This window comes from Battus philenor, unplaced genomic scaffold, assembly GCF_028537555.1.
Source record: "Battus philenor isolate CCGP_79_NKW_IND1 unplaced genomic scaffold, ilBatPhil1.0.hap1 SCAF_15, whole genome shotgun sequence".
In the NCBI taxonomy this organism is placed as follows: domain Eukaryota; kingdom Metazoa; phylum Arthropoda; class Insecta; order Lepidoptera; family Papilionidae; genus Battus; species Battus philenor.
The window spans coordinates 6,177,986-6,196,873 of NW_027181677.1; the positions used below are offsets into that span (position 1 = coordinate 6,177,986).

General features: G+C 32.0%; 2 protein-coding genes across 7 annotated transcripts in view; both read left to right on the top strand.

The window, feature by feature from the left end:
- Nucleotides 1-14,961, top strand: part of Pde11 (Phosphodiesterase 11) — a 206,302-nt gene extending 191,341 nt beyond the window's left edge. For all 6 annotated transcript variants that reach the window (XM_068762042.1, XM_068762038.1, XM_068762043.1 and 3 more), the window contains 8 exons: nucleotides 2,617-2,766; nucleotides 3,621-3,671; nucleotides 7,155-7,409; nucleotides 8,818-8,927; nucleotides 9,999-10,187; nucleotides 11,387-11,630; nucleotides 12,102-12,185; nucleotides 12,472-14,961. In XM_068762042.1, coding sequence (XP_068618143.1) covers nucleotides 2,617-2,766; nucleotides 3,621-3,671; nucleotides 7,155-7,409; nucleotides 8,818-8,927; nucleotides 9,999-10,187; nucleotides 11,387-11,630; nucleotides 12,102-12,185; nucleotides 12,472-12,819 — 1,431 coding nt within the window. In that variant the 3' untranslated portion in view covers nucleotides 12,820-14,961. The remainder of the gene's footprint in view (nucleotides 1-2,616; nucleotides 2,767-3,620; nucleotides 3,672-7,154; nucleotides 7,410-8,817; nucleotides 8,928-9,998; nucleotides 10,188-11,386; nucleotides 11,631-12,101; nucleotides 12,186-12,471) is intronic.
- A 1,901-nt stretch (nucleotides 14,962-16,862) lies between these two features.
- The window catches only part of LOC137918670 (long-chain-fatty-acid--CoA ligase 1), a 63,318-nt gene continuing 61,292 nt past the window's right edge, over nucleotides 16,863-18,888 (top strand). The window contains exon 1 of the mRNA XM_068761536.1: nucleotides 16,863-17,012. The gene's annotated coding sequence lies outside the window, so the exon portion shown is untranslated. The remainder of the gene's footprint in view (nucleotides 17,013-18,888) is intronic.

Consider the following 18,888-nt stretch of genomic DNA (forward strand, 5'->3'; position numbering starts at 1 on the left):
TTCACAAAATGAGTATTTTCTGTATCAACCGTTTCCATTATTGCAAAGTATTTCCCTGTCCGGACTTAACATCGAAAGACAAGTGGTGGACATTGGACCTGACAACTTGTATTTTAAAAACATTAAGATTAGCTAGTTTTTGCTATAATAATTAAAATTTATCTAATTACATATTCAAATTTACAATTTGCGTTAATACAAATAATAATAAATTAATTTAAAAGTCTAAGTGCAATGAAATTGTAACCTATTTTCTGGTAAAATTAAAACGTTTAAAAATCTTTTTAAGCGATGTATAATTTTTTTAAAAATTTCTTACCAAACAACGTACCAAGTAACAGGTGTAATAACAAGATTTTATAAATATTTACTCTTAAAAACTAGAAGTGCTATTTAACCTCTGCTTCGGGCGTACAATGCAGAAAGTTTGCGGAATGGAATTAATCAAAAATTCAAACGGGTGCGTACATGTGTAATGCTATAGCGCAATGCGGTGCGGAGAACGAGATGAACAAAGTACATTCGCGTGCTAATATTTTTAAGCTATTTATATTAGAGCAAGTTCATCAATAATTTAACAAAATTCTGAAATTATGTATTGACTCGTTAAAAGTTTTTTTGTATGGACGAGAATAATTTATATTTTAGTTGAAAACCAATTGGCTATGACAAATATTATATTTATTTAAAAGCTATCTACCAAACAAACTGCTACATTATAAGATTTCAGAAAATTTTTACCTAAAAAGACATAGAAATACTATGTACTTTTCAAATGAATCACGTGCATGGAAATAATCATTTCTTTAATTTGAAAATAAAAATTTACACTTTTGTATCTTTTTCTATCGCATTTACGTGTGATACTTTATTATCAACCTGAATTAACCTTACTAGGAGTCATTAATCAAATTGGTATTTTAAATAAAAAAAATTATATGATAATAAAAAAAGCGTTGCAGGATTAACTAGTATTGCCGAAGTTTTTTTAATCTATTAATTTACGATCTTCTTCATGTACCTCAATTTATTTTATGACGTACATATTAGTGTTAAGACTGGCCCCTATTATTCCTTTAAAAGCTAATATTTTGATTCTCTTTGTGAATATCGAGTTATCTTCAATGTTCAGCAAATTTGCGCAATGCGGCAGCAGTTTTATCTGCAAAATTAATACGATCTATATAATTTATGTACTGATACAAAAATTTGTTCGGTAATACGGCTCAGTATCTAACAGATAAATTCTAAAATGGCGGGAAATTAATAACGAATCAGTTGGTGCTACAGATTAAAAATTGTAACCTAATAGTGTACTTTTTAATAACTTATCAAGAAAAAATATTTTTGAGTAGTCGTTGTTTCTCTCGGTAAAATCGTTTTATGTTTTCAGAAACGATTTTCAAAAATTGCAATGCAACGCGTATTTTAAAAAAGTTAGCTGTCATCTCGTTGTGATTGTTCCTAATATATTTTCCAATTGACGTTGAGAGTTATTTTTAAACAACTATATATATTAAAAAAGAGCCCTGGATCTTTTTTGCCCTATACAAATTCGTAAAGTCTCTTAATCTTATATTTTTTTAGATTTAACCTTACCGTATCAAGCAACAATAATTTCATGTGTTTTTATTGCACGCACACTATTTTATTATAAGCACACCTTGGGAACAATATGATCTTTTCCAGAATATTTTAATGTTTATTAATTTTGTATATAATAACTACTGCAAAACAGTAAATAAACTACTACTGTAAAACAGTTAAAAATCCACGCTGCAAAGTTACTTCCGCCTGTTCTTCACAGATCTTAGACATTTATAATGCGAACAAGTGGTAAATGCAACTTGACGTCAATGAAAGATGTAATCCGTCTTATGATGAGTAAAGAAGTTTCAATTTGAATTTGAAATTTAAACCAATAACTTTATGTAATATTTATTAGAAGTAATTGCGATAACGTTCGAGTTTTGTTTATATTAGCCTATAGTCTGACAAGACTTTGATCAAAGAAATTATCCGACCAGAAAATCAGGCTTCAAATTTTAATTTAACTTTTGACGCTGGTCGAAAATTTTAAATTTCGAATGCTTATATATACTAATACTGATATTTATGAAAGGATAAAACACTTGACAAAACTATAATATGCAAGCGCTTTAATGTTTCGTTGTTACGAAATGTTTACTTTTAATTCACATCTTTTAAAATAATTATATACAAGACGAATGGTGGAATAAAAGACAATGAGTCGAATAGAATGGTTATATATATTTTAGTAATTTTAATACGTTTGTTTAGTAAAAATTAACAATAGTTTATATATAATATATTAAATAGAGCCGGAACTAGGTGGATCGACGACAAAGTTCGTGAAAAGTCGCATACATGAAACGCAAGACAGGTCAAAGAGGCAATCTTTGAGGGAGGCCTATGCCTTCCAGTGGACATCTAATGATTAACATGATGACAATGTCAATAATATTAATAAAATGACTCATTACATACAGATATACATTACATTACATACATTACAGAGATTATTATTCCTGTTGATTATTTACAAGTCGCGTTTATTAGAGAATATTAGATAATTTAATAAATTCCTCGTTTCAGTTGGTGAATAAATTCGACGGACTGCTTTTTACGAAAAATGACGAAAATTTCGTGGAGGCATTTGCTATATTTTGCGGGATGGGGATCCACAATACACATATGTACGAGAAGGCTATCACGGCCATGGCCAAGCAGAGTGTCACACTCGATGTAAGTAAAGCAGTATACTGTTGAGCTAGAGCTTTTTTAATTTTATATCATTATATACGTCAAAACGTCTATAAAAATTACCATATTTTAGTCTTTCTACATGTAAATATTTTAGATTGTTAACATGTATCATTATTGTTAATCTTTCAGTGCGTTCACAGGCTTGTTTCAAACAGCTCAAAGTTGTTAAATTTAATTAATATCAGTATTAATTACTTATATATTACTTACATATAAACACGAAAATAATTCGCGGGCGACATGGAAAAAGGAGTTAAGCTGAATATGCCTATTTAACTTTATACACTAATTGATAACTGGTTCCCAAACCAGCTCAACGTGGGTGCCGACCCACATAAAATAATCTGTCCTGACACATTTAAACGCTGAACTGTTCTCGGGCCGAGAAATTTACAAGACTTTTCAGAAGTCGCTACATCTATTGCGCAAAGTAAAACCACTTAGTCCTCTTCGGGGATAGCCAATAGTATATACGAAATACCGCCAACTACCAGAAAGATTTCCGATTATAGATAAAAACATTGTTGCAATTTCTTCCGCTACATCTACCAGCGCTAACGCTTTCCTAAGTGATAATATCATAACGGTCACCGATGAGTTGAGATTCCAAGAGGTTTCTCCGTCTTGGACACCCTTGAATCGGTATGATCCTTCAGTGACAACCCAAGCCTTTAATCCGCGGAAAGTAAATGTCACTACGGCAAGAAAATCGTTAAAAATATTTTAAAATTGTGTTTTTTACTCGCACTGGCAATTATAAATGCTGTTACTTAGCTCACTTATTGATTGTTGATGCTTAAATATTTATTTCTCATTTATTTATCCGTTTTCAGGTTTTAAGTTACCACGCTTCCGCCTCACTTGACGATGCGCAGAGGTTACGGGTGAGTTGTTTGTTCGTTATGTAATATTATTGCATTATTAAATTCATGTATGTTTATGTTACCATATAATTTTTAAACACAGAGCAATATATATAGAATAACGAAAACTTCTTCTTACTTACCTCAGAAATCCTTTATGGGTAAAACAAATATTTTATTATTTAAATTACCTTAATTTTTTACGGCATTATTTATTATCTTTTGCAAAAATCGGGTTTCTCTGTTAACCAGCTGTAATTAATTGTACTATTATTGTACCAACCAATTATTGTTATTATTTAAAAACGAATTCTAATCATTTTATTAGATGATATCGAAAACTCGCATCTCCGGAATTTCGTTCATTAAACATGATAGTTGCAGCAATGATTTTCGTATATTTATCATAACATTTTATGAAAAAAATCAACATGTCTTTTTTTTTTAAATGGTAACTATAGTATAAAGTTTAGTAAGAGGTATAACCACTTCTTGTCCAAATCACAACTTGAATTCATTTGGAGAAGCTAACGCGTATTTCTTTAATTTTTTTCTTGCGGAATACGTTCACACTCTACGGTTAGCAGAGATTTCTGCTCTTTGGTTACCTGCGGAACCGGTGGCATTGATTTGACCCTTCATTTTCTAACCTCCCAGACATGTTTTATTGGATAAGGTCGAGTCTTTGAGCTTGTCAACCCAAACGTTAAATTCGGACCTCCATCCTATTCGTCACCACAACGCCAGACAAGTTATACTCCATAAATATAGCTTTTAAGTGCGACCAAAAAACCAGTGCGCCGAATTTGATGAACACTAAGTCCGTTAGAATTAATTGCTGCCAGAAACAACAGAGCCCCAATCAGAAGACGTGAACTCTTTACATCATGCCTCTGCAAAGTATTCTCCTGGTATAATAAAGCCTGATTTTAGCGAAGAACAAACACTATCCTGGTTCACTGACATACGTATTTGAGCAAAGCTCAGCCTGGCGAATCACTGTTGTCGGAGTAATTTAGGGCAGCGTGTCGATTGATATTTCCATATGTCGATAGCAAAATGTCAGCGCCGGGTCGTCCACAGAATAATTTGCAGACTGTTCTTGAGGTTTACCATTTGAGATTTCTCAACATTTGACTCGTAAATAACCCGATCATCACGTGATTCGGTACTTGGCTCTCTTCCTGGCCTTTTTATGCTGGGTCTCTTCAAAGTGGTACCAGGTCCTATTGACCGACGAATTAGCACAGTTAGCTTCTAAACAACGAAGCACTGTCTACAGCCTTCCTCAAGAAGTGCAATATACAATTTTGTTGATTTTTATCACAGTATTTTCGATGTTCCTGATTGTTAAATAAATCAATAAAAAGAGGAAATGTAATAAAATTAGCCTAAATAATACGAGATGATATACATTTGTAATTTCGCGCTAGAAAATAAGTATCTTATTTTAAATAGTTTTAGCAATAGTAAGTAATATTTTCGTTTTGAGTTTTTATCAGATTGAAAATAAATAAAACTAATGCATATATTTAATAAAGAGATTATAAAATAAACATAATTACAGCAATGTTTTAAAAGCAAAACATTGCCAAGTGTTGTTATTGTCATGAACGATACCACAATCAACAAAACAATTAGTAAGCTACATTGTAATAGATCATTTGACATTGTGTTCTAAATATTTAACCGCATAATTAGGCCATCTGTGATGTCTCTACTTCGTTGTAAGTCCGTCCCATGAACGTGCATATGTTTCTATAATATTCTATCGTAGTTTTCAAACAAATGTTTTCTTGTGCATTCATTGGAGATGGTGGATACATTTGCACCGTTATGGCTATATCATTTATCAAAATTTTGTAAACGACAGCTTTTTTACGCTACGCACTGTATAGCTGTGACAACAAAAAATATTTACTATGAGTAATCAGACACATAACGTAAGATAACATTTTTGAGGAGAACCTTTTTATTAATATACAACGGGATTGGTTATAGTTAAAAAAAATTATTATAGTTGAATGTATTGCCTACTTCATAAAACATTTTATATCTTTTTCCAAATCCTTTATAAAGTTAAATAGGTAAAGCCAATAACTTTTAGTAGTACAAAAACTGCGGGAACAGTTAGTAAAAAATGATTATTTGTAATATGCTATAATCCGAATTTTGTAAATGCTTTCTTACTGTTATCTTCTTTACCTTATATATTATTTAAGATACTATGTTTTTGGATTAGATGTACCACACATTAATTGACAGTAAATGAGATATCGTATATATATCGACCACTTTGACCTTTTACACTTTTAAACAATCATTATTTACTACACAGATAAGTCTGTGATATTAATATTTGTTAAATTTGCAAATTCCGCGTCTTTAGTGTATATAATTGAATACAATCTCAAGATGGTCACGATGGCCTCAAAAGAAAAGTCGGTGATACTGGTAGATTAATACCGGGAAAAAATGAGATAAAACACGAGACTTCTGTGTAAGAATTTTCATTCTTATTGTCATAATGGAATATGATTCTGACTATTAAAAGAAATTGTTGAATTATTTCGATCTTCAAAGATTGCTCTTTTTAGAAATTTATCTTTTAAACCTAATTAAAACACTCTTTATGTACTTGTGTCTCTTAACATCGAAATAAAAAAAAACTAATTTCAGCGAGGTACATCAAAGCGTAGTGTCAATTACGCGTTCGTACATGACGCCTAATTGCTTTCAAAGCTTTGACACACGTTTCTGGTACATTCGGTTTAAATGAAAAAATTAAAATGAATTTGTCTTGAAAAACACATTTACCATAATTTATATTTCTATAATTAAAGTAATATTTACGTAAGGTTTCGTAGATATGACTAGGCTTTAGTTTTTACAATATATATATGTATATATATATACACGTACTATGCTATATTTAGAGAAAAACAAACCATTGATTAGATTTTAAAATATTTAAAAATCATTTAGTAAAGATTTTAATATAAATAGCAATCCGAAAACTAAAAGATTATTATACAATTAAGTTGCTTTAGTTTATCAGATCTCGGTCTATATAGTGGTAACTAACCAAAGATCCCGAATTTCTTCTCTATTTATCAGTATCTTCATTATTACAGCGATAGGATGTCCACTGCTGGACACAAGCTTTCCTTTTAGATTTTAAATAGAACCGTTGAAGGCCTACATCCAGTTAGGGTGAGCTCTTTGTTCTCCAATTCAGAACTTTAAAATCACACCATATGTTATGTGAGTTTAGGGACCCACTACTGCTTCTAACAAATTACAAATAACATAACAGAGTAGTTTCGTTATTTATTTAAAAAAAAGACTTAAGGCGTGTATAGTTTGTTAAATTATTATTTTAACGTACACACTTTTCACTGTCTACCGAGGATCTTAAGAAAGTCTTTAATCCACCTTGTGGGCATACGTGCTACGATGTGCTTCTAATGCTATAATTATAAGATTGTATTAAATTTATTTCAGACTCTACGGATACCATCGTCAGTTCACTTCAAGCTTCACGAGCTGGAGTTTGATGATATCGACCTCTCGGACGACGACACGCTCAAAGCGTGCCTCCGAATGTTTTTGGATTTGGACTTCGTGGAACGCTTTCACATAGACTACGGCGTGCTATGCCGTTGGTTGCTCAGCGTCAAGAAGAATTACCGCAACGTCACGTACCACAACTGGAGGCACGCTTTCAACGTAGCGCAGATGATGTTCGCTATATTAACAGTAAGTTATAAACCGTGTACATTACTATACTTTTAGGACTAATTAGAAACTATGTTCCAGTCTCCTCGGATATAATAGATTATCTAAAACAGAATGTACAAATAATTGAAGTATGAGATATTGTTTAAAACTGTTACTCTGTAGAAATCATCTTTAATGGCGACTTTGTGGGAATTCACATTGAAGGCCATTGAAACAACCACATATAAAATAATTCTGTGTTTATCTTTTTCCGAGGTATAATCAGTTTTTAAATTATCGATTACTGTTTAAAACTAAATACTATAAACTTTCTTTCGTTGATATTTAATTTTCTGTAATTCGAAGTATAGTTTATTACGTAGAAAAATCAGATGAACATGCAATACAATAGACATAATAAATAAAATACAGTATACTACACTACAAATATTTGCTATCTACACCAGTTTAGAAGTATTTCGCAAATATTAAAGATTACCTCTGTAGTTTAAAGGATATAGTAATGATTCTTTAACGTAAAGACATTTAACAGGGTGAATAATTATAATAGAACTAAATAATTTGCTACTTGTCGTTTCTGCCTACACACGCCCACTGTAAGACTCTCCCAAAGATATCTATGGGGGGAAATGCCATAATCGGCCACGCTTAGCAGGTGGGTTGGCCAATGCAGAGGCCGCTGCTACCAATCCTATGGAAACTTGTTTCTGATCAGTGGCAATCCTGTATAATTAATGTACAAAATGTGTGTATAAGTTTGTATGCTCGGCTCCATAGCTACTTATTATATATAGCGACTTAGGATAAAAATATATTAGTATTAACAATAAACAATATAGTTTTCTTGCATTGTATTGAGTTATTGCAATTTAACTAAAAGGAAGTACTTTATTGTTATGACTATGTTGTCAAACGTGTGAACTGTAAATTCAAAGGTCGTTTGGATAGATTAGGCTCGAAGGACCAAAACCGTTGGCGAGCATGTGGACTGCATAAACGGATTAAATAAATGAAAACGATGGTGATAATTTCACAGAATATAATTTATATTATTATATAATTCATAATTTTACAGAACAAGGTATCAGTAAACGTTACGTATTATAATAATAAACTGACAGAACAAACGAACCAGCAAAAGCTGCAAGCGACACAAACTGTCAATATAAAAAGTTTAAAAAAAAATTAAAATATATAGAATTTTTAAATGGTCTGGTCAGTTGTCAACAGATTACATAGACAAATTCTTCACAAATGTGAAATTCGTGTGTATGACACAGATTCAACATTGAATCAAAGACAAAAAACTGAAGTCGGGAATTGCTTGCATTTTTACATAAAACTTAGTAAATAAATTAAAAATTATTTTGGTTTAGTGAATCAGCCTTTTCTTTGGTTTTAATCGTAGATCAATCAAACATTACAGGAGACGCAGTGGTGGAAGATTTTCGGCGAACTCGAATGCCTCGCACTGATCATTGGTTGCCTGTGTCACGATCTAGACCACCGGGGGACTAACAACTCTTTCCAGATCAAGTAAGTTTTAAAATATCCCGTATAACAAAAATTTATTTATAAAATACACATATTTTGGATTGATAATTGTAGAAGTAACGAATAGTAACTAAAGTGTTGTAATTCACAACGCAGGTTCTAGTACAAATACGGGTTGATGGACAATACGAATTATTTACATTTCGAATTTCTTGTTCGTCGTATATTTGACACAGTATATAAAACAGGCGATTGAGTCGCATTTTACGCATTTACCACTTAACTTTTACTGCTATATCCGGCTACATGAATTGTATTCATAGTCTCGAATGTAACATTGACCACTTTTAATGATTTACCTGATATAAGTAACCACTGCTAATTTACTTTATTTTGAATTCCTATGAATTATTTTAAAGTGATCTGTGCTAGAGGAACCTTATTTATTACAAACTAGAATAAACCAGACTCCCCTACAACGAAGTCTATCGACTTTAAATAAAGCTACGAGATCGAATAATTAGTACTAATAGTTACTTTTAAAAACGTCCTTGATTTGGTTTGAGCAATTCTTTACCAAGTTCTACTTTAAAAACTTTTTACATTTTAAAATTTAAAACCTAGACACTTTGAAAATTCAATTCAATTTCAAAATGTAACACATTTAATATACATCCCTTGATATTTCTCTAAAATTTGGTAAAAATTTATCTATTGCGAATTATTTAAAAGACACCTTGAAACATATGATAACAATTTTTTTTTAAATATGATACCACAAAAATGAAAAGAGAACACTAGAATATTAATCGAAAACCACTAACGACCCCTCGAAGAGCCGCAGGTTTGCTTCATGGTCTTATATTCCTTTGTGAAATTTGTCTCACGATTCGATAGAATTTTGAAAATAGATTTAGAATAAAAATATGTAGTTCTATTTAATTATAGTTCAATATCTTATTATCTTCTTAAAATTTTAAGTTAATAGATTGTTGAAGTTTTCCTCTTTTAATATTCTACTTTTATTTTCATCTAACCATAGATATGCCAATTTTAAAGCACATAATATTATCTAATACTATTGTTTTAAATATGAATACTTTCTTTTTCCAGGGCATCATCACCTTTGGCACAACTGTACTCAACCTCGACCATGGAACATCATCACTTTGACCAATGTCTGATGATTCTCAACTCCCCTGGCAACCAGATCCTCGCAAACCTCTCTTCAGACGATTACGAGAGAGTCGTCAAGGTTTTGGAAGATGCTATACTGTCAACCGATTTGGCAGTTTATTTTAGGTATGTTAAAATTAGATTTTTATGCATAAATGTACACGAATAAAATTAGCAACATTATACGTTAATAATAAAGATTTTATTGTGTATCTGACAGTACTTTTAATTTAAAAAAGAAATGTTCATTAAAATCGATTGAAAAGGTGTAAAAAGAATAATCCTGATCCACTAGAACATTAAAAATAATTTTTATAGATAGGATCTCGCTGTTTGTCCATTAGTGGATCTTTAGTGCAAATGGAAATGTATAATATATAGAATTTTGCATTTCAATAGAAAGTTTAACGTTTTTCATCTATTTATTTCCTGTTATAGATGCAGAGAGAACCACTAATTTTTTTTTATTTCTTTAATAAATATTTTTTTTTAAGTATCGTAAAATTCAAATACCGATCAGAATTAACTAATCAGCATTTAAAAGAGAGCATTACTAAGAAAGATGTGTTGTCGCCCTTATTCTCTACATTTTAAAGAATAATCAAGAAATAAAAATAATAAATGTGTTTAATTTTAATACTTACAGCACATATTTGTACTTTCATTTATGTTTTAAATAAGTTCGGTAATTTTAATACATTTTTGCATACCTTTTAAATACCTATTTAATTGCAGCTCTTAATAAAAAACAAACTTTGTAAAATGGTTCAGACTGACAAGAAGCTTTGTCAGCCTTGGTATTCTGTGTTATAAAGGCTTGGTTATTTGTGTACAGTTATCAAGGCAGCTATCTCAATGAGTTCAGTCGGAGAATTAACTAATATATCAGTTTCCAATACAATGCGATTGAGAGTGCGAAAAGTGCGTACTATCGCGCTTGAAAATACAAACATTAAATTGTTACTATTATTTACCTTGTCTCTATTTACTTTCAACACTTATGATGCAAGCACAAGATTTTTTTCAACTCTTAATTTTTTATAATTAAATCATGTATATAAAGAAAAATAAGTTGAATAAATTAATGAGAGAACTAGACACGTACTAATGTTTTATATATAAAAACCAAACTCGTTTGCATCTTCTTCAGTATAAGATTATGTTTAGTCTCAGTTTAAATAATTTTGTTACATTTGGACACACTCCGAACCAATGTTGTAAAGGCCATATTTAGATTAAGGCGAGAACCTCATAGTGGATGAGAAAGAAGCGTTCATTAATGCCGTAGTTCTTGAGATTTCAGTTTTCTTTTTTGTATGCCGCAGTAAACGCACGGCGTTTATCGAGCTGGTGGGCACAGTGGGCGCGCAAGGTGCTGTGGGCGCAGTAAGCGCTTGGGGCGCGTGCCCAGAACGGCGTGGGTTGCTGCGTGCAATGCTAATGACTGCGTGTGACCTGGCCGCCATCAGCAAGCCGTGGCCAGTAGAGCGTCGGGTAGCCGCGCTAGTTGCCGGCGAGTTCTTCCGCCAGGGAGACCTCGAGCGACACAATCTCAACCTCACTCCGATCGTCAGTTTCATTTTACTTCTTTTCAAACTTCTGCTGATAAATACCCTTCAATCCCAATGCTGGAAAGTTACATCTTTACTGAATTATTATATTGTTATTAAATCGCGATAAATTTTGATGAAAGATTCTTTGACCGGTTTTTTACTGCATTGAAATTAATGATAGATTTTATACGTTTTTTAGAGTTTGATCCTTAAATGGATTATTGTGACTTGAGAAATCTTATTACAAAACAAATATTAAATTACTTGGAAATTTAAAATGTTAGAGGATTTAGGCAAAATTTTTCTACGGATGATCAAAGCCAAATAAAAATGAGTAAGAACTGCGGTCATTTATTTAATAAATAGGGTTTCGGATTTTTTTTTAAAAACCTAACCATTCCATGATTTGGTTTACAAATTCTGGCCTCTGCCCAGAATACTTACTTCAGTGTTGTTACTTGATTTTATAAACAATAATTGGTTTCAGGATATCATGAACAGGGATAAAGAGGACGAACTGCCAGCGATGCAAGTCAAATTCATTGACACTATCTGTCTCCCCATATATGAGGTATAATTTAATGACATTTTTGTTGTGCTTTAAACTCCATGTTATAGCCAAATTAATACATTTGTAATTTGTCAGATAAAAATAGAAATAAAAATTTTTACATTTATATTTATTACTGAATGTCTATAATAATTAAAAGAAATTTTACAAGTTCTTGAATATGTTGGCTAAATTCCATGATTAAAATTTCACAAAATAATTTATACTTTTTTTACAAACATTTTATGCGACAATATTATATATTCTTACTTATAACTTTAATGTGAGTCATATTATTTTTTTAAAGGCGTTCGCAGTATTATCGGCTGCTCTTCAACCGATGCTAGACCGAGTGAAAAGCAATCGAGCTCATTGGATCGAGCTCGCAAACAACGACAAGAACTCCGGCAAATACGACTACGCATTGGAGAAGGAAGTCGTTCACGAACGTAACGACAAGTCAAGTAACAGTGATCAAAACGTCGACGACACGGAGAACACTTATGAAGGGGACAGCAGTGGCGCTGTCAGCCTATCTTCGGAGACAAACTCCAAATACGACAACCTAGAGAACCCAGTGGTTGGACTCGTGTGCAACAATGTCCTCGCTTTACCGAGAGACACGAAGTTCTGTCAACTAAATGACTTGAACTGAAAACATTGTTAGCGATGGTTGCGTCCAAATCCTCATTAAAGGCCAATACAGATGCCAAATCGTCCATAGGATGTTACTCTGTAGTTATAAGTTTTTTTACGCTTCACTGATCTGCGTATTTAATACCGAATTTTTAAAACATATACTACGGCTTTCGATGCTTATGGAAAAAGATGTACGTGAACTTCATCACAGTTTCAGTATCATTTTTAATATTGAACTGAATTGAAATCACTGTCCGTCTTTCGGAATTTATTCACATCACAATTATTCGATTTACATCTTGTGTTCCTATTGGTCGGTTTGAAGTAAAGTGATTTTTAAGTTTTGTGGGAATACTTGAAGTTGTGTGATATTTGTGTAAAGATTGAATCGAATACGAAATATATCTGACGCGTGGCACGAAATTTGATTACTTGACTTTACGTGTATACTTCATTATGTAGCTACATTTTCCAAGCGAAATTGTATAAAGGATTTTTGAATTCGAATGGCTAAATCGATTCGTCGTAAATAACATCCCACGATATTTAAATGTAAGTTCGTTTGCTTACCTCATTCGTCTATTCCTACTACGTATTACATAAAGATATATTGCGTGCTAGTTTTTGGTATCAGCTCTGATACAATAACTTTGTTGTAAAGTATTCAGTAAAACAATTTTGTTCGCTAACCCAATTCGTCGAAATAAATCAGGGCCTAACTGTCGTTACGCTTAGCAAATAGATGACCAGATACCAAAAATTCTTATTTAGTTAGGTATTGTGCTAAATTATTGATTTCTTGTTTCCAGTTTTATTAAAACAAATTATTCAATCTTTTAGTATTGTGATGATAGAATTTTGATTAAGTTCTATATTTTAGTTGTTAGTGCTTAAGTAGATCTGTTTATTTACAACTCGGTCAATTTCGATCGACGTGCGCAGTCGTTATAGGTCTATCGAAACCGCTATACCGCGCCTTAGATGCGGCGACACGGGCGGGAAGGAGGAGGAAATAACAGTAACTCAGTTCCATCAGTCCTCCGTTAACCCTTTTTTGCTAGGGACCCCAGTTCACCTCCTTTTCGTAAGGCGCGGTGGTACGGTTTTGGCAGCACTATAATAATAATTGATTACAGATAATAATTTATCCGTAAGAAAATCTTTAACACAGGATTTACATGGTGAAAATTTAATTAAATAATATACCTTTAACAACAAGGTTTTTAACTTGGAAGTTGTCACTTAAAATATTACTATTTAACACAATTCAAGGTATGATATAATATATATCTTTTAAATCATATCTTAAACACCAGTACAATAAAAAAGCAGTTGAAACCGATGTTACTGTTATTTGATTTAATTTTAAATAAATATTTAATTGAGAAAAAGAAACGACAAATATATTTGCTATGCGGTCACTGATGAAGTTTTCAATTGTTGGCAATAATTTAAATGAGAGTTGAGTTTCAATTTGACCAATTATTACGGACAATAATATAAAATATTTAATTTGTACATAACAATGTTGGAAAGATACAATAACATTTGGTAAGTACTTATTTTAAATGAAGGATGTTTTTCGTTAATTTGTTTTCGGGAACTTTTGCCTCGCGATACATTTAGTTTCAGAAGAAAGAAAGATCGGCACCGGCTTTATCCATTCCATTCATTTTGTATCCAATCGTGCTAATTGTGTCGTCCACTAACATTAGGGATTATTCAATGTATGTCAATTATATCAAAAGTGTAATTGAGACGCAAGTATATAAGATAACAGTGTAAAAAAATTATTGGTCCAAAAATAAATTAAAAATTAATTCTTCTTAAACACAGCCTCGCTTTTCAATCGGTACATTATTCGATATATCTTACATTTCTCGTTATAACCTTATTACGAAAATTTCAAATTTAGAATTTTTTTTCATAAAATACGACCAATTGTTCCATGATTAAAAACATATTGATAACATATTTTCTAATTGGAATAATTCTCTCTATAAGCGTTAGATATTTACATTAAAAAAATCTCAAATTAATTGTGGTAATAACAATGTGTACAACGCTAATTATAAGATTGCTGTAAGTATTATTAGAATATAATTAGAAAATTAATAATTGTAATTCACTAAATGACGAGTTGTATGGTGTGTGAATAATGAGGTTGTTTTGTTCCAAACAAAAATGTTATTTATTTATGATTAAACAAATTTTGAAGTAATCGCCTTGTTTCCTTTTTGGCAGTCTCTTTTTTTCTCCGTGTTTTTATTCCGTATTGTAATCAGTGTTAGACTAGACAGATTTGTTCCTCGTCCTTTATCACGTTTAAAGTGCTCCCCAGGAGATACCTTATCCTTCACCATTGTCACCAAGTTTTTGTATATGGTAGCGTTTTAGTTGTTTAGTCTATGATAACTGCTAAAGTCGTTTAGATGAATTTTCTAGTCGCTGTATACATTTATTCCTGCTACTTTCAACTACTCCTTAACAGTTCTAAATTAAGTGTTTCGTGGATCTCTGTGTTGGTAATATACCACGGCGCGCTTGAAACTGTTCTTAGAGTACCATTTTGCAGCCTTTAAATAATGATAAAATTGGAGTCGATGGCACTTGCCCAAAGTTGAGTGCCATAAATCCGTACATATTTATTCTATCCGCAGTTTTTTTTTGTCGATTGACAGTTTGGAGTTGCGTGCCATCAAGTGAACAGTAGCCCAGCATTAGAGGACTATATAAATATATTTATTTTAATTATAATTCGCACTTGCTTCGCTTTTTGCATTAATTATATAGGATTGCCACTGTTCACAAAAGTTTCCAGAGAATGGACACCAGCGTCTTCTTCGTATTACAATAAAACACTGCGATCGCCAACCCGCCTGCCAAAGGTGGCCCTTATACATGTACATGTATTTCGGGAAGGCCTACGCCTTGCAGTGAACGTCTATAAGGTATAATAACGACGATACTCATCGGTCTTTGATTTCATCAGATTTTTCCATGTCAACCTTTTGTCCAAGTGTATACCGAGATATAGAATTTTTGTAATCTTTATAATATTTTCAGAAGCATTTAGAGAAAAAATAAATAAAAATTGACCTCCGTTATTGAATAGACTATTTATTTACAAGACATGTCAAAAACATAAACAAATTGAATTAATAAAGATTATGCCTTTATTCAATAACAAGCATTTGTGTGTATAATAGTAATGCGCAAATATATTGCTATCATGAAAGTGATTTATTAATAGAATAAAGAAGTTTTTAGCCTAGTAATGTCGTTACTTCGTCGCGTACGTTATTTGATATTTGACATTGTTCTACGGTGTGATTGGTTATGTGTGTAAAAGCTTTTTAGGGGTGAATGTATTGTTGATTTGTCAGCACACAGCTTCTAAAGTTTTATACTTATTTCCAATTACTGTGTATAAAGGGATCGCCCGGAAATATTTTGAATTTTTTTATTGGAATACGACTGGCATATAACTTCTGGCAGTTCAAAGTCTGCAGGGACAGATAGTAAACAGTAATTGACCTTAATTTGCGTGAATTCGAATTTTTAATAAACGCTTCTTTTATTATATTATAATTAAGATATTAATTATTTCTCTAACCATTGAATTTCGTATAGGTATTACCATAAGTGACAGCAAATGAGCTATGCATTCGCTTCTTTAAAGCTTTTTAAAATCTATAACCAATCAACCTATATACAAGACATGCCAACAAAATAAGCTCATTCAGTTAACAATGATTTTATAGCAGTATTAACTATGTATATCTACTATAGACATGAACAACATTCGTACGAATCTATTAAAAATTAGATCTATACTTTCAATTTCATGTTGAATCGAAATTAAAATGTAATAAAAATAGAATTAAATTAAATATTAACCTTATAATATAATACCAATAACAATCTTAATTTTTTTTACTTGGTAATAAACTAACATTGAATATGTTTAAGCATTGAGGGTAGACTTAGACCTTACGCGTTAACTTGGTTTTGTAAGTCGGTGGTTTGAATACAGTTATGTTTAATACTGACCTTATGTCCGGAAATATTGAACGGAATATTTTTCAGGAGACCTTGACATTAAGAACTTTTTTAAAACAGAGAATGTCTATCATTCGCTGTTAATTTTAAGGATCGATAGCCTTATCTGGTAGAAACATCTACTGTAACATTCAAGGTTACTGTAAGGTAAGCGTTTTATGAAATTTTATTTATTTATTTCTTATATACGTGTGTTCACATGCCTTTCCATTATATGTACAAAGAGGGTTTTTAAGTGTTTTGGTCACGTAGCCAGGATAAGCGGTGAAATTCGACGACACCATCTAATCTTTACTTAAATTCTTATAATAATAAATATAGCCAGTGTATTTGTATAAAATAATCGAAATTTATCGTTTTGTTTCATGACGCAAGCACAGTAATAATAATTATTCAATTTAATTTTTTCGTTTATAGCACTGCAATGCGCGTTTTTATAATAATTCTATAATAACAACTAGTCGTATTGGAATTCTAAACGCGTCTTGAATGATTGCCCAAATCTAGGTCCCATCTGTAAGGTCTCTGCCTCCAGAAACTCTATGGATTATCCGCCGTAGTGACGTAAAACTAAGTAGGTTCCCCGTGGTCATAGTTTTAGCCGTAAGACATCCATTGCACATAAACATAGGCCTTATCCATAGATTTTCATTAGATCCGGTACGAAGCTTCTTCCGTCAAAATTAACACGACCGTCTAGCCACTTTGAGGGTGGGTGCCCTGAGTTGCATTTGCCAGTCCATAGTCTCTAGACCTTGTGTTCTACTCGCTATGTGATTCGCCCACTATCAACATGCCAATCCACTGTACGGTGACGGTTACTTCCGTTCTTTTATGGATCTCCTAAACAGATCATACCTTAAAGCTCTAAGTCAGCACTGGTGACAAACATTAATCGTAAAATCCGACGGAACGTGGAACGTAATACCATAAAATATAAAAAAGTATGAGTTATTTACTTTAAAATATGAAAACATAACCGAATCCAAAAATAGGACCTATGGATCGCAAAGGACCAAATGTAATCTTTAAAAATATTTTATTTTTATTAATGCAGATTGAAGCAATATAAATACATACATCAGTAGACCACATGGTGCCGACTTTCGTAACGTGTTTTTGACATTAGGCAAATGGCACACTTGTCTCAAGGAAATAAAAAATCGTTTATTTTCATTACTCGTTGGAATAATATAAGTGCAAATTAGGTACTCAGTAGCTTTACTTATTTAAAGTAAACTGCATGAAATAAACTTTACCGTGTTTTTTCGAACTAACCGAACGACCTTTATCCGGTCAATTATCCACGTTTTTAGGTTTACTGAAAGCACCTACTTCTAATTATGTTTTATTTTTGAGCATTTATTCTGAATAAAATGTGGCTGCAAAGTTACTTCGAGCATTTTTTTTAATTTTATTAAGTTTACTTACGTGAATGACATTTAATAATGCGGGGCAAGATACCAGTATTACAAGTATCGTGGAACGCGGCAACGGTGACATTTATGATAGATACAGTAAATACTTTTACAATATTTTTTAACTGACCGTTTTGAGCTAGAAACAAATATGACAAACAATGTCACATTAAAATATTTATTTATTTAGTATTTGTTTACCATACTATTAGTACCAAATATTGTTGTATATAATTAAAATGCCTTTACTTGATATTACAAACCCAGCAGTGATAATATTTCTTATCGAAAATTATGAAAAAGAGAACAGACTACGTCTTAATTGGATTCACAAACATCGAGAGAAAATTCAACAAGCTGCGACTCTTAATAGACCACCGACTAATTACTTCGAAACTGATGTTATCGCTCATAATATTATTGAAGGAATGGCCACAACGACAAGAGATCACGTCGTTGCTGGATATAACAGGAGGAGAACACCTATACGCGATGGAACATTTATACCCGGTGTTAAACATTTACGTCGCGGTCATTCTATAGTGGACATCAATCTCGGAGATCCGAAAGAAGATCCGAGACTTGCAAGACCTGATGAAGATCTA